Source organism: Macrotis lagotis, chromosome 6, assembly GCF_037893015.1.
Source record: "Macrotis lagotis isolate mMagLag1 chromosome 6, bilby.v1.9.chrom.fasta, whole genome shotgun sequence".
Taxonomy (NCBI): Eukaryota; Metazoa; Chordata; class Mammalia; order Peramelemorphia; family Peramelidae; genus Macrotis; species Macrotis lagotis.
Window position 1 is genome coordinate 230,047,799 of NC_133663.1, and position 25,361 is coordinate 230,073,159.

At 35.6% G+C, this 25,361-nt stretch overlaps 1 protein-coding gene across 1 annotated transcript in view; it reads right to left on the minus strand.

Annotated features, from left to right (window-relative positions):
* The window catches only part of LOC141491469 (FERM and PDZ domain-containing protein 4-like), a 496,143-nt gene that overhangs the window by 13,904 nt on the left and 456,878 nt on the right, over positions 1-25,361 (minus strand). The window contains exons 7-11 of the mRNA XM_074192454.1: positions 23,753-23,860; positions 18,337-18,468; positions 14,775-14,894; positions 10,485-10,621; positions 726-852 (exon numbers count right to left, since the gene is read on the minus strand). Of these exons, the coding sequence (XP_074048555.1) occupies positions 726-852; positions 10,485-10,621; positions 14,775-14,894; positions 18,337-18,468; positions 23,753-23,860 (624 nt within the window). The remainder of the gene's footprint in view (positions 1-725; positions 853-10,484; positions 10,622-14,774; positions 14,895-18,336; positions 18,469-23,752; positions 23,861-25,361) is intronic.

Below are 25,361 nucleotides of genomic sequence, written 5' to 3' on the forward strand. Positions count from 1 at the left end.
CTTGGGTTGTTAGACTGCATCCAATTTTGTAGGCCCAGTGTTTTGAAGGATCCTACTATTTCTATCTTCAGAAACACTATAACCAGACGGATTTATGTTACCTGCCTTTTTATTATCCATAAACCAGAGTTCTCTGTATCTATTAACAGTGCATATGCCCAAGTCATATTTCTTTTCTTTAAAAGCATATATAGTACTAATAATGAGGAATTATTATATTAAATAATATTAATGAGCAATTAAAAATTTTAAAAGCCTGGCAGAAACTATTACTAAGGTGAATGATGCATATTTTAAAGAAAGGAATATCTACTCCTGTTTGTTATTCTTCTGTGTAAGAGGAAAAAACCCAATAAAAACTTCTAATATTTAATACTTAGTTTTAGGTTGAGGTGATGGGGAACATAAGATAATACTCTAAATTTTTCATTATCCATAGGCCCTAACTGATGGTAGGAGGGAGAGAAGAAACATACACTCTAAATTACATGGACTATGCCTTTGTGAGTAGCAAGCACTTTCAAGACAATTCTGTGGTTTAATAAATATATTTATTTTTCATTGTTCTTGGAAAAACATTAAAGTTAACACAGAAGTTAAACAGTATTACTGCTTCTAAAAGTGTGGTGCTAAGTATTTTACTAAAAGGCTAATTTTAAGTATTTTTAATGCATGCAGTCTTTCCTTTATAAAATATATTTTCTATTAAGATGCAAATGTAATACCTTTTTCCCCGGCGGCACTAGGTTTTGATTTGCTTTGACAAGGTGGGAAAGTGCTTTCTTTATGTTCTTTTCTTTCATGCTTTGCAGCACAGCAGATGGAAGAAAAGTCTCTAATCCCCATTCTTTTCTGCAATAAAAGGCATATCTTTAATTTCACATTCCTGGGCTATTTGGTTATTGAGGGCTAAGTGGTGTTGTGATGTTTGTTTGAACAAAGGAACTCCTGAGAATGCAGAGACTGGATAAATTCAGGGGTGAGAGAGACAACATATCTTTTGTGCTCAGGAGATACAATATTTAATCATTACCAAAGTCTTTACATTTTTTAAAATGAAATTTTTATTCATAACTTTTGTTTTTACATGACCTACCATTCCCAATGTGATATCCCTCTCCTTTTCTCCTCCTGGAGAACTACACTTTTAAAAATAGAATAAAATTGAGAAAACAAAAGTTTTTTTTGGTTTAATTAACTAATTAGCTCTCAACAACTGATATCTGTAATGTTCCTTACCTATTTTTCCCACCCTTGAAAAGAAGGGAGGGAGATTCTTTTTTTTTTAATTCCTTTTTTGTTTTTCTATTTTCTTTTATTTTTGGAGAAGCTCTTTTTCATATGTCTTTTCTTTTTTTTAGGTTTTTTTTGCAAGGCAAATGGTGTTAAGTGGCTTGCCCAAGGCCACACAGCTAGGTAATTATTAAGTGTCTGAGACCAGATTTGAACCCAGGTACTCCTGACTCCAGGGCCGGTGCTTTATCCACTGTGCCACCTAGCTGCCCTATGTCTTCTTTTAAATAGCTTTATATACTTTTTTTTTTGCAAGGCAATGGGGTTAAGTGGCTTGTCCAAGGCTACACAGATAGGTAATTATTATGTGTCTGAGGCTGAATTTGAACTCAAGTACTCCTGACTCCAAGGCCCATGCTGCCACCTAGCCACCCCATTGTATATGTCTTCTTAATTGCCAAATTTGATCATTATAATTTCATAGCTTTCAGGTCAATTGTTTCCTTGCTGGTGTCCATTATTCTTTCTATTTATGTTGCTGTGTTCCTTGTTTTTCCTGGTTATGCTTTCTTCACTTTTGCATCAGTTCATCAAGTCTTCCCATAAGAGACTTTAATTTAAAAAAATATTCTTCTTGCTTTGAGATTTAAAGTCAACCCACTGTTTCGGACCAATTATACCTGAAGAAATACGTTATGTTATTTTATAGTGTCTTCTGTATCACTGTTTCTCTTGTTTCTATCATTCTCTGTCTCTCTCTCTCTTTTTTTCTGTTGTTGCCATTAGAGCATCATTGTTTATAAGGAAGTGAAATATAGAGAAAAAAGTATTGGACCAGAAGACCTGGGTTCTAATCCTAACTTCATTTTTTGGTTGTTGTTATTCAGTTGTGTAAGACTCTTTGTGACTTCTTTCAGGAATTTTCTTGACAAAAATACTGTTGACATTTTCTTCTCTATCTCATTTTACAGATGAGGAATCTGAGATAAACTGGGTTAAGTGACTTGCCCAAGATCACACAGGTAGTAAATGTCTACAACCATGTTTGAATTCAGGTCTTCCTGACTCCAAGCTTGGAGCTTTATCCAGTAAACCACCTAGCAGCTTTCACTACTTAGTAGAACTGGGCAAGCTATTTAACCTCTTTGGGTTTTAGTTTTCTCATCAATAAAATCAGGATAATGATACCTCATAGAGATACTGAACAAAAAACTTTTTAGAGCACTCTACACACATGAATTGTATCATTACTTTCTATCATAATTTCTATTTTTTTTTATTGTTCAGTCATTCAGTAATGTCCAACTCTTCATGACGCAATGGAACATACTATTGAAGGGATTTTCCTGGCAAGGATACTGGAATAGCTTGCCATTTTCTTCTCCATTGGATTAAGGTAAACAGAAATTAATTCTATTATGGGTATTCATTTTTATTATTTTATTTTGTGAGGCAATGGGGTTAAGTGACTTCCTAAGGAAACTTAGTAAGTATCAAGTGTCTGAGACTAGATTTGAACTCAGGTCCTCCTAGCTCTAGGTTTGGTGCTCTATCCACTGTGCCACTAGCTGCCCTATAGGCATTGATTAATATTAATTATGTCTATATAATTCTATTTTGACTAAATAAATCCAGAACTTGTTCTACCTCTCTTGCCTTGAATGGAATATTATAGTGCCATAAGAAATGAAGACTCTGAGGAATCCAAAGAAACATGGAAAGACTTGTGTGAAGTGATGCTGTGCTGAGTAAAGTATACACATTGTATATACACTGACTGCCATCATGTTAAGGGTATTAACAATAAAAAATAATCAAATGATGTTAAACCACAATCAATAATTTTAGTCCTGGAAAAATGATAAGGAAACAAATCTTCCTCCTCCAGTAGAGCAGTGGGGATTATGGATGTGGAATGTGGTACTCACTCTTAGATGTGGTTGACTGGGTTGGGCTTTACTTAAATGTTTTTCTTTGTTACAAGGAAGAATCAAGAAGTAGGGGAATTAAGGGGAAATAACTGTAGAATAAAATTAAAAGGCAAAAGTAAAATTTTAAAAAGTACATTTAATTGTCCTCATTCCTCATTCCTCATTCCTCTTCTCCCTCATCCTCCTTCATTCCCTGGCATCCTTTAGGTCTCAGCTTCTTCAAACCATTCCCAGTCCCTAGATAGCTATATAGTATGGTGAATAGAGTACTAAGGATAATCAAATTTCAAATGTGATCCTAGATAATTTCTACTTATGTGATGCTGTACAAATTATTTAATCTCTGTTTCACTTTTTCATCAGCTATATGTATGTTCTTGGCCAAGCCATTGACCCTAATTTGGTCTTCATTTTTCTTATCTTTGAAATGGGTGTTAAATTAGATGATTACTAAAGTCCTTTTCTTTTCTAAAGACTTACTATGCTCCTCCGTGTTCCATAAAATAGGTGTTGAATAAATGTTGATTAACTTGATCTGTCCAAGTTGACATACCTTGTATGGGCCAGGCCCTGAACCCATGTGATCTGATTCACAGTTCATTAGGCTAAACTGCTATACTTCTTTCATTGATTAAACTCTTTCTTAGAGTTTCCCTGAACTTATGGTACTTATTATCTTTGTCAATACTTTGGCACATTGCCTATTTAATCTCATAATGCTTAATGATTTGCTATTCAAATCTTATTATTGTTTCATTTTTAAATCTCATTTTGAGACATATTTTGTTTTCCAGCTAGGGTGTGTGTAAGGTCCTTGAGAGCAAGGCCTGGTAATCCCTTGTTTGTACCTGGACGTAACACCTTTCCTAGTGGAAGTTCTCAATAAAACTGCCTGACTGAGTAAAAGGGATAAAATTCTGACTTCCATCCCTCTGCACAGTACCTTCAATTTTTTTTTTCTGTTTGATTGATGGACACCCTGCTTAGATGTGTTTGTATTTGTCTCTGTGCCAAACATGCTTGTGGTGGTGCAAACAGAATTGGATCTGCCTCTTTCATTTGTATATCTCCCTGTGTGCCCTTGGTCAAGTTCCTTAACTTATTTGGGCCTGAGTTTACTCATTTGTAAAATGAGGTTGAACTAGACTTCCTCTGAGATCCCTTACCTTTTAAAGCTAGTGGTTTTTTTTTTGGTTTTTTTTTTAGGTTTTTCCAAGGCAAATGGGATTAAGTGGCTTGCCCAAGGCCACACAGCTAGGTAATTATTAAGTGTCTAAGACCGGATTTGGTCCCAGGAACTCCTGACTCCAGGGCCGGTGCTTTATCTACTACGCCACCTAGCCGCCCCTAAAGCTACAGTCTTTCAATCTAGACCACTTCCCCTTTCCTTTCTAGTCACACTGTTTCTTCCTACAGTACATCTCAATGAAGGGTAGTTAGAGGATTCAGAAAAACATATATTAACTGAGGGAAATGGACAGTATCTAGGATAGAAAAAAATCATCTAGCATTTTACAACAATATTTTGGTTTAACAATAACGATCATTCTGGTGTCATAATAACTATTGTTTCTTAGAAGGAAATAAAACTAGCTCACCATGTTATCCCCAATTGCTGCCAGAACTGTTTAGGTTTCTATTCAGCTGAAACAGTGGTTTCTGGCTCGCCCTTAGTTTATATCAAAATGGGTAGATTCATTCATTAGATAGTAGGAAGATGGGCATTACCTGAGGACTGTTGATTTTAAAAATGGGAACTTAGAACTTTTCAGGTGAGAGCAGAAAGATCATTGGGCTGTAATTCCAGAGAACTATTTTTCATCCTAGATGTATCTCTGTCACTAATGTATCTCCTGACCTTGGCAAAATCATTTCATAGCAATTCTTTATCCATACCACAGATAAGGTTAGACAAAATGCATTTCTAATGGTCTATGATTTTATATGGATAAAATAAGAATAATAATGCTTGTACCCAATTTCACAGTGTTCTTTTGAGTATTATATAAGATAGTAGAGGTAAAAATATCTTTTAAAAGTTAAGTGCTATATCATTATAAGTAAGGCCTGTGTGTTGTCACTGTGAATAGTCAAGAAGACATCTTCCTGAGCCCAAATCTGGCCTCAGATACTTCCTAGCTGTGTGACCCTGAGCAAGTCACTTGACCCTTTTCACCTCAGTTTCCTCATTTGTAAAATGAGTTAAAGAAGGAAATGTCAAATTACTCCTGTATCTTTGTCAAGAAAACAGAGTTGGACATAACTAGTAACAATTGAACCACATCAGCCCTAAGATAGATAGATGAATGGAAAGAGAGAGGGAAAGGGGATAAATACATTTGGAGAGGCTTATAACTAGAGGGTTGGCCACTAAATGGTGATTATTCTTATTCACAGAAACTATGGAAACTGTCTCATAAGATAGAGGGACTGTGATTTGCATTCACAGAGGGATGAACTCCCCCTATCTCCCTTAGAACCCCCTACCCTCCTCCAGCAATGACAGGTCCTTGAAGTAAATAACATAAATTGTTTGATAACTTTCATAAAAAGTAATTATAACTTTGACAACATTATACTTCAACTTTTGTCTACTGTAATGTACTTATCACATCAGAATGTGAATTGTATTATCATGCTTGTGTCTTATGCTCCTACCAGAATAAGCTCTGTGAGGAGAGGAGCCATGTCTGCCTAACACTGTGCTCTCTACACAGAATAATTAAGTTCAATAAACATTATCATGCACTTATTATGTGACTGGTGCTGGCTACAGCTCTGGTAGTATAAGAGCAAAAATGAAAATAATTCCTATCCTCAAGGCAATCACATTTTGTTTATATTTGTGACTTCATTTAATAAGGCTTATTTTAGAAGGTAAATTATTTTTTAAGATGCCTTTATTTTATGAAGATAAGGGCTTGGTATCTCAGATGGGGCAATTAGGTGGTTCAGTGGATAGAGTTCTGAGCCTGAAGTTTGAACCTGAGTTCTAATTTGTCATCTGATACTTACTAGCTGTGTGATCTGACAAGTCACCTTATCTCTGTTGCCTTAATCCACTAGAGAGAGAGACGACAAAACACTCCAGTGTCTTAGTCAAGAAGACTCCATGAACAGTGTCTACAAAGTCATGAAGAGGTAGAGAGATGAAGTATTTTCTTATATTACAAAACTTCCCTGGTTCAAGAACTCACAGGCACATTATCATAAGTGCGATGGTTCTAACCCACAGAGGGATGGCATTTGTAATTTTATAGGATATACTGATGTAGATGGTGCAGTGGGTAGAGCACCAACCTAGAGTCAGGAGAACTTGAGTTCAAATCCAGTTTCAAACTCTTGACACTTAAAGTCACTTAACCTTGATTTCCTCACATTCAGGGTCATCTCTAGTTGTTCTGATCCATATCTGGCCACCCAGATGGCTCTGGAGGAGAAAGTGAGACTGGTGACTTTGCATAGCACTCCTTCACTTAAATCCAATGCATGTGCATGTCATGGCATCACCTCCCTGATGACATGGTCTTCGAAAATGAAGGACAAACATCATTATCAATAGGACACTTTGCTTCTAGCACCTTTTCTGCAACCTACAATTTCAGATAATCAACTAGAACTCCAAGGGGGGAAATGGATTAGCCAAAGGTAGACAGCCAGAAGGTGTTAGAGTTGGGACCTAAAAGCAGATCTCTTCTGAGATCAGTTCTCCAACCACTTTCCAATGCTATTTTTATAGATCATATAACCTTCTATAGGCAGTGAAGAGAGTGGTGGGCTGGGGAGTCAGGATCAAATCCAGTCTTAGATACTTTATCTCGGTAAGTCGCCATTTCCTCTACTATAAAATGAGGATGATAAATGCAAGAAAAAGGGTCACTATGAGAATCCAATGAGATAATAATTATAAAATATTTAGTGCAGGACTTAACTCTTATAGTGATTAATAAATACTTATTTCCTTACTTCTGGGCCAGACCAGAATACCCAAAGAATTTCTCCCAGAAAAATTCTTGCATTCTTCTACCCCCCTCTATTATTCCCCAGGCTATTCCTATTTGCTCTTCCTTATCCACATGACCCCCAGTTCCATTTGAGAGAGGGAGTCCCAGGGAGGTGGCAGGGACAGACTCAAGAGCAATTGTTGGGGAGATCATCTTGGTTATAAGGCCCAGACATTTGCTTAGACTGGACATGGAAATAGAATAACAGGATCATAGATTTTGGACTAGGTGGACCAGTGAATAGAGCGGTCTGGAGTCAGGAAGACTCATCTTCTTGAGTTCAAATTTAACCTTCGACACTTTCTAGCTGTACGACCCTGACCAAATTATTTAACCCTGTTTGCCTCAGTTTTCTCATCTGGAAAATGAGCTAGAGAAAGAAATGGCAAATCACTCCAGTATTTCTACCAAGAAAACCCCAAATGGGGTAATGGATAGTTGAACACAACTGAAACAACTTAACAAAAAGTTCAGTCAGAGAATCCAATCTCCTCATTTTTTTAGACAAGAAAGAGAGACAGAGAGACAATGAGGCAGAGACAGAAAGAGAAGCAGAGACAGAAAAAGAAAAAGAGACAGAGAGAGAGAGAAAGAGGGAGAAAGACAGACATATAGAGAAACACAGACACAGAGGTGGAGTGACTTGCATGAAGTCAAACAGCTAGTAGGCAGAGCCTAGAAATGAAACCTACTTCTAAATCTTGCCCTCTTTCCATTGCCTCTCAAATCACAAAATTCAAGGAATAATTGCAACCAGGTCAGGCTGAAGTGAAACCTGACAAGTGGCATAAACAAAGGCAAGCCTTGGACTGAAGGGAAATTTAAACTGTACTCTATCTCTTTCTTCTTATTTCTTTTTTATTCAGTTGCCATGGAAATCTATGGGTGAGATCTCAGTAAGTCCTCAGCTGCAGCAAAATGTGCTCTTGAAACAGTTACGTTGTGTTGGGGGAGGGACACTTTAGTCTTTCTCTTTCCCACTGTGTGACAGTGGGACAAGTCACTAAAATTTGCTGGGTCTCAGTTTATCATCTGTTAAGGGAGGATTTTTATATTTGTCTTTAAAGGACTGTTGAGATAACAGTGCTTACTAAACCTTGAAGCACTATATAAATAAGAATGATCTTTTTTATCTGTATGGAATGTGAGGATGGAGAGTTCCAATTCCATACTAGACCACATGATCTCTTAGTGTCACTTCTAGCTCTAAAGCCTATGATTCTTAGCCCAGAAATATAAGGAATAATAGAAGGTAAAGATAGGAAAGGAATTTATGGGCCCTAGGAGCTCTTGTATCTCTACCATGGCTGTTTCTAATATAATTTGGAAACCTAATCTTATCTCCCAAAATTGAAGGTATTTGAAAAACAATAATGTCTACTATTTAAATTTACTTTGAAAAATGAATTAAATACTCCCCTGACTTGTTAAGTGAAGTCAAATGAATACAATGTGGGTAGAATACTAGTCAATGTGGGTGAGGCCACTGCAAATGTTTGCAGTTTTTGAAAGTATAGTTCAGATAATCATTTAAACAGGTAATAATAACTGAAATTTATAGAGTACTTTAATATCTACAAAGCACTTTATTTACATTATTACATTTGAACTTCCCCATTGACCCTATAAGATTTTGCAGATGAGGAAACTGAAATTCAGAGCATTTAGATGACCTGGACATGGTGACAGAACTAATAGGTTTCCAAGGTGAATTTGAATCTGGATACTGGCTGTAAATCCAAAATTCTCTCCACTATGCCGTGGTAATTCTCATTGCCTGAGGACCATTGTCTGGCCTTTGGTTAATGCTAATGACTAGGACTTCTGGACTCCAATTGGATCTTGGCAAATGGGCTTAAAATTATGAGAACACTTTTAAATTGGGCTTGTCCTTTGTAGCTCCAGGAAGCATTAGGTAAATTCTCAAATGCATTGCTCTAGTTCTATTTGCACAACCTCCTCCTTCATCTTCACTGCATGTGTTCCATCAGTAAAAGGTCATTCTACCCCCTGTGGCCCATGTAGTGTTTGAGACCCCAAATAAGCTTTTCAATCAATAAATGGAAAACTACTGTTAGTAATTAGAAGGACCTTGGAAAGCATGATATTTGAGGCAATCAGACTTCATTTAATTTACTAATGTCTTTTGGGGACTATAGGGGATTGGACTGTGTGATAATTTTGCCCTTTCTCTAATGCACAGAGATTTTGATTCAGCCTTGTTATATGCTTTAAACAGTCCCTTTTCTATGTCATGTGCATTATACTCTGTTAGGATTAGGTGAAGATTAGTCTACTGAATATAACACTGCCAATTGGAAAACTGGAGAAATGGTCTTTAAAGATGAGACATGAGGAAGAGAAGCAATAGATACTGATGCAACTGATGCAACCCCTTTAGCTGCCATAGAAGTTGTTGGTAAACACAACTTTCTTTCTTTTCATGTTTGAACATATCTGCCCTTGAAAGTAGATAGACCCTTTTTTAGCTTTAAAAACACAGAATTATTTGAACAGGGCAGTCCTATTTCAACTTGGTTCTATAATACACAGACTGATTTGTATGGGTATTCTCTCCACCATTGCCTATTGCAATCCTTCTATACCTTAGGATCTTGAACTGGGAAGGATCTTAGAGATCATCTAGCCCATCCCTTGCATTTTACAGAGGAGAATGTGGAGTTAAGTTAAACAACTTATACAACACCACAGGATGACAGATTTAGAGTAAAATGGTAGAAGGTAATCTGTTTCCAACCCTCTCTCTTTATTGAAGGAGAAACTGAGGCTAAAGAGGGATTAGTCCAAGGGCATTTCCTATCTACATGGGTAGGAAACAGGAGATAGAGTCAGGAAGTGAGCATTTTAACTTGTCTTTTGGCTCTGAATTCAGTTTTTGTTTTCCTTTGTACCATGATGTACCAATAGAACTTATTTAGGAGTTAAAATTTTTTTTTCACTTGATTGTCAGGTGTTTTTGTTTTATAATTTTGTTTTTAGTGATATGACCTTTCTGACAGAGTTAGGTTGTTGGAATATATTTCCCTTCTTCTCAGTTTTGTAGGATGTGCTAGAAACTGTAAGCCTTCAAGAACCTGGGGTTATTTGTACCCCACAGTGTGGCATCAGAGTCATCTTAAAGATAAAATGAGTAGGCTGCAGATGAGCTAACATATATATTATTCTCTTGCCTACTTTCCAGCCATAAAATTTCAATGGGCATGTAAAATCTGAACTAAAATAGTCTCAGCCCTTATGAGTCCCAACCCATGTCCAAAAAGCTTTGGCCTTCTCTCCCATGCTGGGGCATACTTACTCAATGTATTTGAGAGAGATCTTTTGAGTTTGCTTGGTGGTGACAGTGGCAATGTACATTTGTAATGCTGCCAGACGCAGGGCGATGTCATATTTCAGCTCTGGCCCAAATCTTTCCTGTACCACGTCATTACAGCTCTGCAAACAAACCAGCAGATGGAGCATCATGTTAAGCAATCTAGATTCATGACTTTTTCTTGTAATCTGAAGTATAGGTGAAGTATTTATTTCCCCAAAGTGCCCCCTCCCCAACTTCAACCTCCTCTCCACCCATAAAGGAGGGTCAACATAGAAATAATTCTTCCCTTCCTGTTGGCAAAATGCCAAATGTTGATTTAATTGAATTGCATTCATGAGAAAACAAAACTGATTGAAGACCTGTTGTTTATTGACTTTCCTTTAAAGTAAGAATTAGACATTTGGATAAAATTGGAAATTTGGATGCAAAACTTCAATACATAGAATAAGGGGAAAAACCATATATGGACACAAATAAGGGCATTTACTTTTAAGATACAGTGTTGAGAGATTGCAAAACTGTTTATTAGGAGCCTATACATAAATGACGTTCAGTTTACATAGCCAGAGATGTCACTCAAGGAATTTAAAGATCAAAATAATGACTCAGTGGGATTTGTTTGGTCTATCACTCTTTTTATAAAGTACTGTTTGAACATTTCATGTATTTCATTTATTCAATACATCCTCCTCTAGTTTTCTTAAAATATTTTTAAGTTCTCTCAGACTTGGGACATTATTTAGAAGATGGTGACAGAAGATGAGGGCAAGGGGGAGAAGAGAGCAATTGAAATAGCAAATGGAAAAGGGAGATTTGTCTTTATCCTACCAAAAACTTCTCAATGGGAAGTAATTGTTTTGTGATGGGCATAATGGGCACAATGTGGCATCCACTTACTAGGCATCTACTAGGACTACCTGGGGTAGGGAAGAAGTCATGAGACTATAGATTTAGAGCTGAAGGGAACCTGAGAGGTCATCCAACTTAGTCCCCTCATTTTATAAGTAAAGAAGATGAAGTCTAGAGAGATTGAGACCTGTTTAAGGTCACATAGGTAGACAGTAATAGGGCTGTTGTTCAGACTCAGGTTCTTTAACTCCAATCCAATACTCGTTCTGTTTTGCTACACTGGTCTCCAAGGACCAAATCATTCTCAATGAAGGTGGTCTTCATGATGATGAGGTCTTCAGAGGCTTTCTTTTAGGACTTAACATTAATCTTAATATAAATAAAATAATCAATGGTAATAATTAATATTAATATTAAAATAGCTGAAAATTTGGTCAGTCCAAAGAGCCTTAACACATTTCTGAAGAAGATGAAGCAGTGAACAGTGGTGGAAGCTTATGTATAAGGGAGGAGGACAGTGGTAGCAGAGGGTAAAAGATGTTGTGGCCTGTGGGATTTCTAGGATCAAGGCAGGAAGTACCATTGGTCAAGTTGGAGACTGAAGGATAAGTCTGCAGCAACAGAATAGTAGTCATGGAGTAAGGAAGGAGTTGTTAGATGAAGTTTCTGGTCTTTCTTATCTACATGCTTATTTATACTGTATACATAGTTGCATGTACTTGTCTACCTCATTAAAACATGAGTTCACTGTTGAATAACAATTTTCATTTTGTTCTTGTAGCCCTAGAACATAGTAGAAGCTTAAAAAATACTTTATTGACATAGCATATTCTTCTACTCATATTGTCTTTATCTCTACTTGGCTTTGCCCACTGTCCCCTTATCTGAAGGCTGAAGTTGTCACTAGACTTGTAAGAATACCCGAACCTGGGTCATCTGAATGAGTAAATCAATCTCACCAAATTCCCTGGGCACAGATAAGACATGGGGAAAGAAGAAAGGACAATTGCCCTTTCTCTGCTGGCCTCTGAATTAACCAGTAATTTTAAAAAAATTAAATTTATTTTATTTTCATGAAGCTCAATCTACCTTCTCACTCTTCCTTCCCCTTATTTCCAATGAGAAAGCAAGAAAACAAAATACATGTGAGAAAGTTAAACAAAATAAATTCTCGCACTGTCAACGTCCGCAAGAAAAATCTAAGTCTGTACCTGAATCTATCCTTCATCAGGAGGTGGATAGCATAATTCATCATGAATCCTTTTGGAATTATGGTTGGTCACTGTATTGAACGGAATTCCCAAGTCTTTCAAAAATGTTTGTCTTTATAAATATTGTTGCTGTTATAGAAATTATTCTTCTAGTTCTACTCACGTCACTCTGCATCAGTTCAAACAAGTCTTTTCCAGATTTCTCTGAAATAATCATTTCTTTCAGCACAATAGTATTTCATCCCATTCATAGATTGCAATTTGTTTATCCATTTTCCAGTTTATGGGCACACTATCAGTATCCAATTCTTTGTCACTACCAAAAAATGTTTATATATTTCTTTGATCATTTTGGGTTAATGATATCATTATAGAACTTGCTGTTGTTTTTTAGTATCCCAGGGTTGCCATACTAGGGACCACTATTGCTTGGAGGTCCAGGTAGATACTTCATACTTCAAGAATTGCAGAGGAAATACCTCACTTCTTGCCCCGCTCCCTTCCCACGCCAGGCTGTTTTAATGACTCTGGGAAGTTTTTAAGAGTTGGAGCTGAGTCTTATGTTCTATTCCATTAAGGCCCATTTTTTTGGAGGATCTGTCAGTCACTCATATTGTCAATGAATTATGTACATCATTTAATTCACTGGGGAAATACTCAGTCTGAATGAGTAAAATGTCTGTTATAGAATATTTGTAAATAATTTTTATTAATTTTAGTATACCCTTTTGCCATAATAAATAGTTCGATATGGAGAGTACTGGGCAAGGAGAGTGGCCTTTTCCCAGGGACTACTGTGATAGGGAAGATGAAAGAGGAGAAAGGGGAAATCAAACATATTTATCTAAAAGAAAAAAAAAGCCTAACAAAGCATTTGCCAAATAGAAGGCCCCAGGGCCTGCTGAGATGGAGAGATAAATGTAATTTATAACTGAATGTTAATTGTTAATATGCAAATGAGTATAAAAGTGCTTTTAAACATTTTATTCTCTTGAGTAGGTTATATATTTTTGCTAATTTGCTTAGTGATCAATCCCTTTCTTCATAGAGAGCACAAAGGTCAATTTCAGTCCAGCCTATGTCCTTATTATTATGCCTATGAATGAGTGCAGTCTGAATTAATTAGCTTTTACTGTAAATTTATGTTAAATTCTGTGAACTAGTGATTAGTTGACAGTTTTTATGCTGACACTTCCATTTTTTAACCTAACAGTTTGTTTATTTAACTAATGACTAGTGTCCTCATTAAAGACTTCCAGTAATTTAAATTATTCCCTCTCTTTCTTTTCCTGGCAAAATTATGCATTATGGTTGTATTTACTCCTCTGATCCCTGGATGAATTTATAATGCATTCAGAACTTCTGATAAGAACATCAACCATCAGTTAAATAAGTTGCTGGATTGAGAATAAGCTATTAGTTGTATGTATTACATGATTAGATAAATAGACTTCTGTCATAATATATGTATAGCTATGGCTAATCATATATAAGCAGTGGGAGCCTTTGAATGTGAGGAACTATAGGCAAAGGAATCCTACTTCTTCATAATGCATGTGATATATGCATTATATATCATATAATAAAAATATAACAATAAACAAAATAAATATACATGTTATGAAACAATTATAAATGTGAATAAGTATATTATAATAACAAATATAAAATATAATGTCATTTATGCCATTGCCATAACACTCTCCACTTACCATCATCTATAGTTCCATGGAACAAGATGCCCCTTCCAGGATAAGGTGATCACTTGAAATCTCCTTAACATCTTCTCACCTCCCTCAGTCTCCCTTTCCCCTCCTATTGAAGGGGAATCTTCAAAGTTTTGATTTATTATTTAGAGGGCAGGATCTGGACTTTTCAGTTAACTCTCTACTTTTCATCTCTGGTTCTGCTTGATTTGAACTCCACACAAGATGTTCCAAGTGTTTCCTCTCCCATTCCCTGCTTCCTTTTGTGTGTTCTCTTCCTTATTTATTAGGAAAAATCCTTAAGGGCAAGGATTGTCTTTCATTTTAAAAATTGTATCCTTATCACTTAGCATAGTGACTGACATATAATATTAGTGATTAACAAATGTTTATTGAATTTCCTGAATAATACATTTGAAGAAGGAAGAGAAGTTCTTCAATATAAGAACATAAAAAAGATACATACATAATATTAGAATAAAAATCTGGTCATATTTTTCACATACCTGCACATATAGATACTCAAAAGCAACTGGATCTCTTCTTAAAAGGTCAATGGGATCCTTTGGGACAAAGCTAATTCGGAAAAGACATCTCATCTTATGGGAGCTGGGTCTCTGTGTCACCTAAGATATTGAATCCAAAGCACAAAAATCTTTCAATACTGGAAATAAAGAGACTCATCAAAGGACACTAAACAATGTATGCTCTTTTTTAAAGAGCAAAGCAGTAAACATTTGAAAGTTATTGGAGAATAGCATTATTCTAGTTATTCGCACTTTGAAATTCATTATCTTGTTTTCTTTTAAGTATCCACATTATAATTGAATATTCTTCCTGAGGTATATACCCTACTTCTACACTCATTATCTATTGGAGTCATAAGGTCAAGTATAGATACCTTAGTGACTTGCTGTAGGATTTGGTACTTAAATCAAAATTAATGGTTCATAATTTTCAATTAGTTTCAAGTTCAATGATTAGAGGCTATCTGAACATCAAGTTTAACTTTACAAATGCTTTAAAAGATCTTGAAAGCCAACTAAAAGACAAAAGCATTTTGCTAACCAATTAATTCTTAATGAAAACAACAAACTTAAGAGCCTAATGAAATAAGGCTAAACAAAATATGAATTAAAAACAAATTACAGAGTGATCTGGTTCATTTTTTCCTAACTGATAGTTCTCAATATTTCTCAAACTGCCAAGTTTTTATAATAAATTCTTTTTATTTATTGAAATTTGTGAACTTAAAAAATTCATAACTGTCTCCTTTATATTGCTTCCCCCCACCTTTATACCTGTTCTTCTTCTTCTAATTCCTTATCTCTTTAACTTGATATTCTGACATCCTCCAAGCTGAGATGGTAGAGAGTCTAAGTGGTCCATAGTAGAGCATCTATATGTTTTTGTTTTTCAAGACCACATTATAGATTGAATTGGGAAGCACTTTTCTAATGGGTAGAACAGTATGTTGAGGTTCATAAGAGATAATAAGGAATTCGATGCTGGGTCAAAATAATCTATGAATCCATTTCTTGTTCCATCTATGACCATGGTATCAAAGGGTATTTTTTTCAGAAATCCTATTTGTTTTTTTGCAACATTGATATGAAAAAGGTCAAGGATATATCCATAGCATCCTAGGTTACCTTTAATTACCAGTTACAGTTCCCTGAAGTGAACTAAAACCTTGCTCCTTTTTTTATCCTCTACCATCTCTTGAGTTAAAAATGTCCATATTCACTTCTGAAATTTTCATCATGGTGGTACCATAAATCATATGCTTTGTTTTGCCAAGCATAAGTCAGTTTTGTCACTGACTTGTTGTATGCCCCATGCACAACCATTTCTTCAACTAAGATTTCTCATCTTTGAATTGCTGCCAATATAATAATTTCTGCCAATCATAAGGATCCTTCTCCTTGTTACCTTTTTCAGGAGAGGAAGATAAAAAAAAGAACTGACCAGTCTCTTAAGACACCTTTCAAATCATTGCCACAGAATTAGCTGTTGTTGGAAGAAAAACGAGAATGATAATGAATGGTTTCCTTCTCTATCTCTTCTCTTCCTTTCATTTTATAGAAGTGCTAAGAATTAGATTTTGGAAATTAATTAGTGTAATTTGACTGTTGTTTTGAATTCATTAAAAAGAAGGTAACTAATGTCTGGCTGAAAGTACTTTTCCACTGAAAATATCAGTAAATATTCTGTTTAATATACAACACACTTCATAAGATACAAACAAATATTAAACTGTTTTAATTGTTTATATGGCAGATTGATATTAAATCAGGTATGCATTAATTATTTAATTAAACACATTTGCTTAAGAACTCTTTTGGGCATTTTCATCAAACTCAAATGTTTGGAAAAGATTTTGTCTTACTTGGTGCTGCAAATGAGTGAGTGGAAAGAAGCCTACGTTTTATATCACAAGACCTAAGTTCAAATCCTGGCTGTCTCATTTGTTATCTAGACAGGTCAATTTATTTCTTTGGGTTTCTTTATCTGGAGAATTAAGAGTGTTAAGCTAAATGATCTCTAAGCTTCCTTCTAATGCTTGCATACTATGGTCTATTATTTCTTATAGATTTCTCCCTGTATTATCATGCTGCAAAATATTTTGAACATAATTTGTCACAGGCATTCATTGCAAAGCATACGGCCATTACATTACAAAAATTCTATCAGAGGAAATATGCCTTGAAATAGGAATTCCATCATGGCTCTGGTTCCCAAAGGCCTTTCTCAGGCAAGAAAAGATTAGTGACTCTCTTTTTAGTCATTCAGATGCAAAGATATAAACATTGGACACAATCTGCTGCAGTAAAAAGAAGAAAAATTAGCACCATCTAGCTTTAGAAATGATTTTACAAACTCCTTTGCTTATCCAAATTAGCATAAAGATTTTCCTTTGTAGGTTGGTTATGGGCTAGCTTGTTCTGAAGGTATCAACTAGAGATATCAAGTGACTGAGAGACAGTTTTATATTAAACATAGTACTGGTTTTATTAGCCTCACACTGTAGCAACTGACATTTCACATGGGGGATTTAGTAAATCATTGGTTATTCACTACTGTGGAAGCATAAAGAGATGTATTTGTTTCCAAGGATAAGAGAATTGTAAGAAGGATTGAATTTATTGGGGAGGGGTTATATCTATATCAATATGTAGACTTCAAGAAAGTCTATGAGCACATAGATCAGTCTAAATAGCAATATGTACCAAATCTATCATGGTATTTTTGGTCTATTTCAGTGAAGCAGAGCTCTATAGGGGGACTGATATGTGGCAGTTAGATGAATTCCAGTTTTTAATTATTTGATATGTCCATTAATATGGACAAAGGCCTCTTTTTGTCATTTCTACCCCATTTTTCTACCAATTATGGGCTGCCCAATTTGACCTTATGTCCAAGAGTGGCCTCTAGGCCACGTCACCCTGAACCTTCCACCCTGCACCAATATCATCACTGGAGTCATCCCTGGTGTCCTTCCTAAAATAGTGGATTCGGAGTTTCTAGTTGAATGGAGCAGGTAACAGGACTATTTATCTTATCAGCAAACAGATGGTGATGACATGTTGGCAATAAGCAACTCATGGCAGCCTCACATATGCAGAGTGGGCAGAATTGAGGCAGGAATTTCAGGTTTTCAAAAATATTCTTTGGTTGTTACACAGAATGAAGCACCATTTGACACAATCACAGCATCATTTAAATAATATCAGAAACCTTTTTTTCCTTCTTTTTTAAAGACTCCAAAAGAACAATTTTCCAAGCAAGGTAAACAGCAGTAAAAATATAGCTTTTTTCAGAGACATATCATCCATGGAAGCCTTCAAAAACAATTATTTATTAGACAAATGGCCAACCTGTGAAAAACTGATGAAAAAGGAAATATCCTGAAGTGGATAATCACTTATGGAGACCAGTAATTGGTGTTTCTTTCAGTGTAGAACAGTTAATTAATTTAAGTCATCTGAGAGATGGATAATACAGAAATTGGCCAATCCAATACATCACTAATGACTAGAGACTACTGGAGTATATTATTTCACAGACCTGAGTAAGAGTCTCCTGTTCATGTAGCAAGAGAAGTTTGGTTACAGCTCCTTCCGTCCTCTGCTCCAGCATCAAGGAAAAGTGTTCAATACATTTGATGGAAAGCTTTTCTTGAAGAGTTAAGATGACATCCTTATTAAGGAAACAGTTACAAGATGTGATCAAAATTGTAGTAACACTGTCAATGAGTCTAGTGTGACCTAAAAACTTTTCTAATTGAGACTATAGTTTTTTAAGTTCCATTTAGATTAATCTGAGATTTGATACTGGTGATACTTCTGAGTCTTTGTTTTTTTCTTTTTTAGAATTTAAAATTTTTTTTAAAAATGTGATTCATTTTTTCAATTACATGTAAAGCCAATTTCTAACATTCATTTCTTTATAAGATTTTGAATCCCAAATTTTTATTTCTCCTTTCTTTCCTTCCCTCTTCCCTAAGATAACAAGCAACTTTTGACATAGGCTACAAATGTGTAATCATGTGAAACATATCTCTACATTAGTCATGTTGTGAAAGAAGAAACAGAACAGAAGGGAAAAAACTAGGAAAAAATTAGAAAGTGAAAATAGTATGCTTCAGTTTGCATTCAGACTCCATCACTTCTTTCTCTGAATGTAAATAACATTTTCCATTATGAGACTTTTGGAATTGTCTTAGATTATTATACTGCTGATCAGACCTATGTCAATCATAGCTAATCATTTCACATTTTTGCTGTCACTATGAACAATGTTCTCTTGGTTTTGCTCACTTCACTCAGCATCAGTTCATCTAAGTCTTTTCAGGTTTTTCTAAAAACTGCCTGCTCATATAATTATATTCATATACCAGAGTTTGTTTAGCCATTCACCAATTGATGGGAATTCTCTCAATTTCTAATTCTTTGTCAACATAAAAAGAGCTGCTCTAAATATTTTTGTACATATATGTCTTTTTCCTTTTTTATGATCTCTTTGGAAGATACTTCAGAGTTTTAAGAGATGGAGTGATGGGAGTAAGAGATGTGTCCCCCTCGTCTCCCTGCAACTCACATTCCACAAGGCCTTTTATAGTATTGAGGACTAGTGAGGTTACTAGACAAATCTCTATAGATGTGGGACTGTGGATTACTGACATGAATCACATTACTAGAAAGGATTATAACAGATTTTCTGTTCCAGCCTAAGGAGAAATACACTTAAACCAGCCTTGAAACAGGCTTTGCTCTTCTTAAAAATCTCCCATGAAGGGGATTCAACAAATAAACACCAATTTCTGGGTCTAACAATACTTCCTGTCATAGAATGCTTCTTTTTATATTCTTTTGTTACAGCAGTGTGACAAGTCTCCCTACTTTACTTTTTTTATGGACTTGAAAACTGTTGTGTTACCCATTAATCTGTTCTTCTCCAAGATAAATCCTCATCAGGTATTTAACATTTCCTCAGAGGTTTCACTGTCCAATCCTTTGACTCTTTTGGTTGCTCTCCTTTTGACCCTCTCTGATTTCTTCATACTCCTTTAAAATATGGAGCCCATTACTTTCTTTTTAAAAATTTTTTAAATTTTTATTGTTTTTTTGCAAGGCAAATGGGGTTAAGTGGCTTGCCCAAGGCCACACAGCTAGGTAATTATTAAGTGTCTGAGACCGGATTTGAACCCAGGTACTCCTGACTCCAGGGCTGGTGCTTTATCCACTGAGCCACCTAGCCACCCTTGCCCATTACTTTCAATAAGGCCTTTGCTTAGACTGGGTCTTATAGGAAGAATCTTTCAGTTTAATTCAATAGTTATTGCCTCCTGTATTCAAGATGTTTTCACTTTATTATTATTATTATTATTATTATTATTATTATTATTATTATTAAGACTAGTATACCTTTTTTGCCTGGGCTAGGGGTAAATAGGTCATCCACAAGCCTGATCTCACCTGCTTAAAGATATACATATCTTTGACTTGCTCTATTTTTTGATTTGGTCAGGTTCACTTGAGCCTTCTGCACTTCATTTCCAAATTCATTTCCAAAGGCCTCACCATATTGGTGTCAAACTTAGTTTGGACAACTGATTGGCTAAGCCAACTGCAGCTTCTCCCGGTAGCAGGGTTAATAGCTGTGTCATCCTTCCTGACTATTTATTTGTTCTATTCCTAAAGTGAACTCAAGGCTCCCAGAGGGAAAAACTAAATTGAGTTTGTTTCAAGTTGTTGTGTGTTACCAAATTACACATTTTAGGGTATCTTTCTGTTCCACCGGGGATGATATTAACAAATTAACAGCACTAGTTATTCCCTATTGTGAGTCTGGAGTGAAGAATATTGGGACACTTTCATTATCAAGTGTAAGAGAAATGATAAAGCTACACTGTTTCTATTTACACCTATCCTACTGTGAGCCAGGATACTGTTAAATTGCAATTTAAAAATAAAATCTATAACTTATTTTAGGAAAAAAAAATCAACCCTGTTTTTTAGAGTATTTTTCCTGTCCCTGACCTCCTCACAACTATCTGCAAACTCAGGGAAATCAACATTGTTTTGAATTATTTGTGAACTGAAATCATTTTGGGTCTTTAGATAAGACACAAAATAATGCCCAGGGAAAGCATCTTTTAATTTATTTTAGAAAATATTTATTTTGGACTTTTTTATATTAGAAAATCATTGAAGCCTTCCTCTCTCTTTTAAGGAGTTCAACTAAATTTAATTCAGCAAACAACCATTAAGAATTTACTGCGGGGGAAAAACCACTGTGTTGTACCCAGTGGGGTATGGGAGAGAAGCAAGATACAAATTTTAACTAAAGACATATTTCCTTTCTTCCTGGAGCTTACTGCTTAAGTGAAGTCTATTGAAGTCCCCCAAAGAGAGGGAAGTGACTTGTTAAATTTGATGTACAGAACAAAACCAGATGCTTTTAAAAGGAGCCATAGCCTGGTGGAAGACAAATTCATCATTTGTAAAGCATTTCTTGTGATTTAACCTTTTTCCCCAATGGCTAGGAGGTGGGCAGGAGGAAAAATGGACTATTCATTTTGAACTTGTTACAAATTAATAATCCCCTAAAAGAGGTGTAAATGTTTCTTTTGAAATGATTCAAGAGGAAGTAAAAACTATTGAAGTAAAAACTATCATTTCCTGTCAACTCTAATACCTGATAAATTATCAGATACTTAACATCAATTTAAAGTAAGTCATTTGCTAACAGGGAGATAATAGACAATGCAAATATAGACAGTGGTTTTACCAAATGTTTTCTTATTCCACATCTGCAATTATTAATACAACAACTTGTGTTGGATTCAAGGAAGTTGTTCACACAAAACCTAAATAGAAGTGTGTATATATGCCAGGACTGGAGGAGAGGGACAGCCTGACCCTTTTCAGAATTCAAAAATAAATACAAATGCCTTTCTTCCTAGTGTTTTCAGTTATCACCAGATACTTTTTATTATCTTGAAATTCTTTTTATGGCTCCAGATGAAGAAAACCCATTCTGAGTTGATGGAGCATTTGGGAGTAATCAAAATCCAAAAACATTTTTGTTCAATAAAAAAGAACACAGAAGCCATATGCATTTCTTCTGGGTATGAATAAGAAAGCATCATTTCCTTTGTCACACTATGGATGGTCTGAAAGTTACCAGTGGCATTGGCATACATCATAGATTATTTTAAAGTTTCTTTGAGTGGTGGAATGGAGAGTGGAGCAGATGTTAGAAGACCTTGAGAGCTAGTCCTAGTTCTGCTACCTATGAACTCTTTGAACTTGGATAAAGATTTAGCCTCTTTCACCCTTAGTTCTCTTAGTTGACAAATGGAGATTGAAAAGTGTTGTTGCTAGGACCAAAATCTCACTTCTGATGCTTGTTGTGTGATCTTGGGTAAGTCATTTAACTTCCTTTGATCTCAGTTTCCTTTATCTGTAAAATGTTGGGGTTGGACCAGATGAGCTCTGAGGTCCATTTCCTCTAGAGTTATGAGCTAAATCATAGGCTCTATGATCCTATAAGATAATATATGTGAAAACTTTCTGTGAAATGTTATATAAGTATATGTGGTAATGGGAGTTCACTGGTATAGGGAAGTCCTGGAGTAGCAACATCCCCCAGAGTTGCTAGTAAACTGTGCAGTAACTATGGTCCAGTGGAGAAAGTGGTGACCTGAGTTTGAATCCTATCTGAGAAACTTTCTAGCTGGGTATTCCTGAGTAAGTTCACTTGTCACTCTTTCAGCCTCAGTTTCTTCATCTGGAAAATGAGAATAGTATGAGCCTCTACTTAGAGGGTTCTTGTGAAGATCAAATGGGATATATCCAAAACACTTTGTAATCTTTTTGTTTTTCAGTGATTTCAGACTCTTTATCTCTCCATTTGGGGCTTAAGAAAAGATGCTGGAATAGTCTGCCATTTTTTTCTCCAATCCATTTTATAGATGAGGAAAGAGAGGCAAAAAGGGTTAAATGACTTGTCCAGAGTCACACTGCTAGTAAGTGTTTGAGGCTGGATTTGAACTCAGATCTTCCCGATGCTAGGCCTGACAGTTAGTTGGCTGTCACTTTGTAATCTTTAGTGCTATATAAATGTCAATGATCACTGTTATTAGTTTACTTTTAGCTCTACAGAGTTGTCTGTGACATAGTTATTTACTCATTGTCACACAGCTAATGTGTAAGAGGAACATCTTAAACCTAGTTCTTCCTGACTCTAAGCTGGTCAGTCCTCTCTCTATTACATGTTGCCTCTTATAAAAATGTTTTTTAAATTTATAGTTATTCCTTATCCCAAGATAAACCTTATTCTGGACTTAGCCATCCTTTCCATGAAAGGTTTTTTGTTTTTGTTTTTGTTTTTTTTTTAGTTTTTGTAAGGCAATGGAGTTAAGTAGCTTGCCCAAGGCCACACAGCTAGATAATTATTAAGTGTCTGAGGCTGGATTTAAACTCAGGTGCTCCTGACTCCAGGGCCAGTGCTCTATCTATTGAGCCACCTAGTCATCCCTATGAAATAGGTTTTTAACAAATGAAAACTGAACTGTGATGAGAAGAAGAAACTTGTCATCAGATCACCCTACACCTCTATTTTCCTGGTTGACAAAGTAGTTGATATTCAATTAGTAGGCAACATCTTAATCTTCTTGGCTTCTGACTCTTGACAAATCATGCTGGCATTTGGCAGGATACCAAGTCATCTTAGTGACACAGAGGTAATTTTAATTAATCTGAAGGCACATGAAGATTACTTTTGTTTTCACTTCCCCAATACCACATAATGTTGTGTTTTTTAAAGTACAAAAACAGAGTAGAACCTCATTAATTTTTAAGCACTCACATTTGACACAAAGGTAACCAACTAAGAACAGACAAAGAGGAGGTGCCCCAAAGGGCTCATTGTTGAAGCTACATAGCATACTTTATGAGCTTGTGGCAAGTGGATTTACCTTTATCGAAGTACTGCAGTCAAAACGGAATGACTTGGTTTGTCCATTTTCCAAGTAGACCTTCAGAACATTTGGCATGAAAAGGAGTGAATTGTCTTTTACTGTTTCCTGTGGAAAGGAACAAGTCAGCCAAATTAGTATCTTTCCATTCTGAGTAATTAAACAGTTGTTCCATAGCAAAAGTAGTACAATGAATAAAACCTCACAATTTTCTTATGGGCAGTCATTTGACAAAACTAAAACTATAATCTATTGTATTCTGGTCAACCCTGATGTTAGCTCAGCAGGGAAGGCAATGCAGCTGAACTATAGTGAGTGGGAAGTGAACTGATACAGATGTTATTGGAGGATAACACACCATCATTCTTCCTAGGTTAGGATTATAACTGATCAACATTATCTTCACTTCCACCCAAGCTTGGGGTAGTATTCCTGCAACTCTTCAATGTTTTGGAGATGTGACTCCTGACTGATATATTGAGAGACTTCAGAGCTGATGTTTAAACAATTTATGCCATTTAAGTAGAGAAGATCAGCAGAATGATTGTAGGTGTTCTGTAGATCAGCCTTGATAATTTTGTGGACAGGGAGTAAATGAATACTAAGGGAGAGAAAAAATTGCTACTATAATTGTCTTTGGTCTATGGGTTTTCCTGTCAATAGGTTCAACTGGTATATCTCTCACTCTAGGTAAAGAGAGTATTAAGAAAAGGTGTCCAACACCTTTTTTTTCCCTTAGGGAATTTTGCTTATCTTTGGTTGAAGTCTCAGTACTATTCTGGTCTGGTTACTTCAGTCTGTGATGGTTTCATGATTCAGATTCTGAGGATGTTATATTTCTGAGACTATTCTCTACTCTAAGATCACAAAGGCTTACTTGTAATAGGAAATGGAAGGCTTGCAACCTACCAGAATGACAAAATACAAGGTAAAAGTTTGGTTTTAGCAGAATTTCAGGTCTCAATTCATAAGTACTGGTCTATTGTAGACAAAAGAAATTAGGACAAAATTCATCATATGTTTTTTGGGGGTCTGGATGCATTATTACAAAATCTGAATTGTATAAATAGAATTACTTTGATCTTAAGGGATAATTTTTAGCATCAAACATTAACAGCATTTAATTTAGTAATGTTGAGCAATTAAGATTATTTTTGACAAAATCAAGTCCGGTAAATATTATCATGTTTCATTTACTACTTCAGTGTTTCCAATAGTATTAAAGATAATTTTTTAAAAAGTTATTTTCTGTATTGAAATATAGGATATTCTTTGAATATACCACAGAAAGCCTATGAAAGTGACTGCTTCTAACAGAGTAATACATTACAACATTATCTAGCACTTATATTGAGCTTTAAAGTTTACAAATCATTTTACAAATACCGCATTTTATCCCCACAACAAACCTGTCAGGGAGGTACTATGATTTCTCCCCATTTTAGAGATGGGGAAACTGAAGCAGATAGGAATTAGGCAACTTGACCAGGATTGCACACCTAATATGTTTTTGAAGCTGGGTTTAAATTCATCTCTTCCTAACCAACCACCGCATCATCATCAAGCTGCCAAACATGGAGGCAACAGCTTGGTACAGTGAAGAGTGATG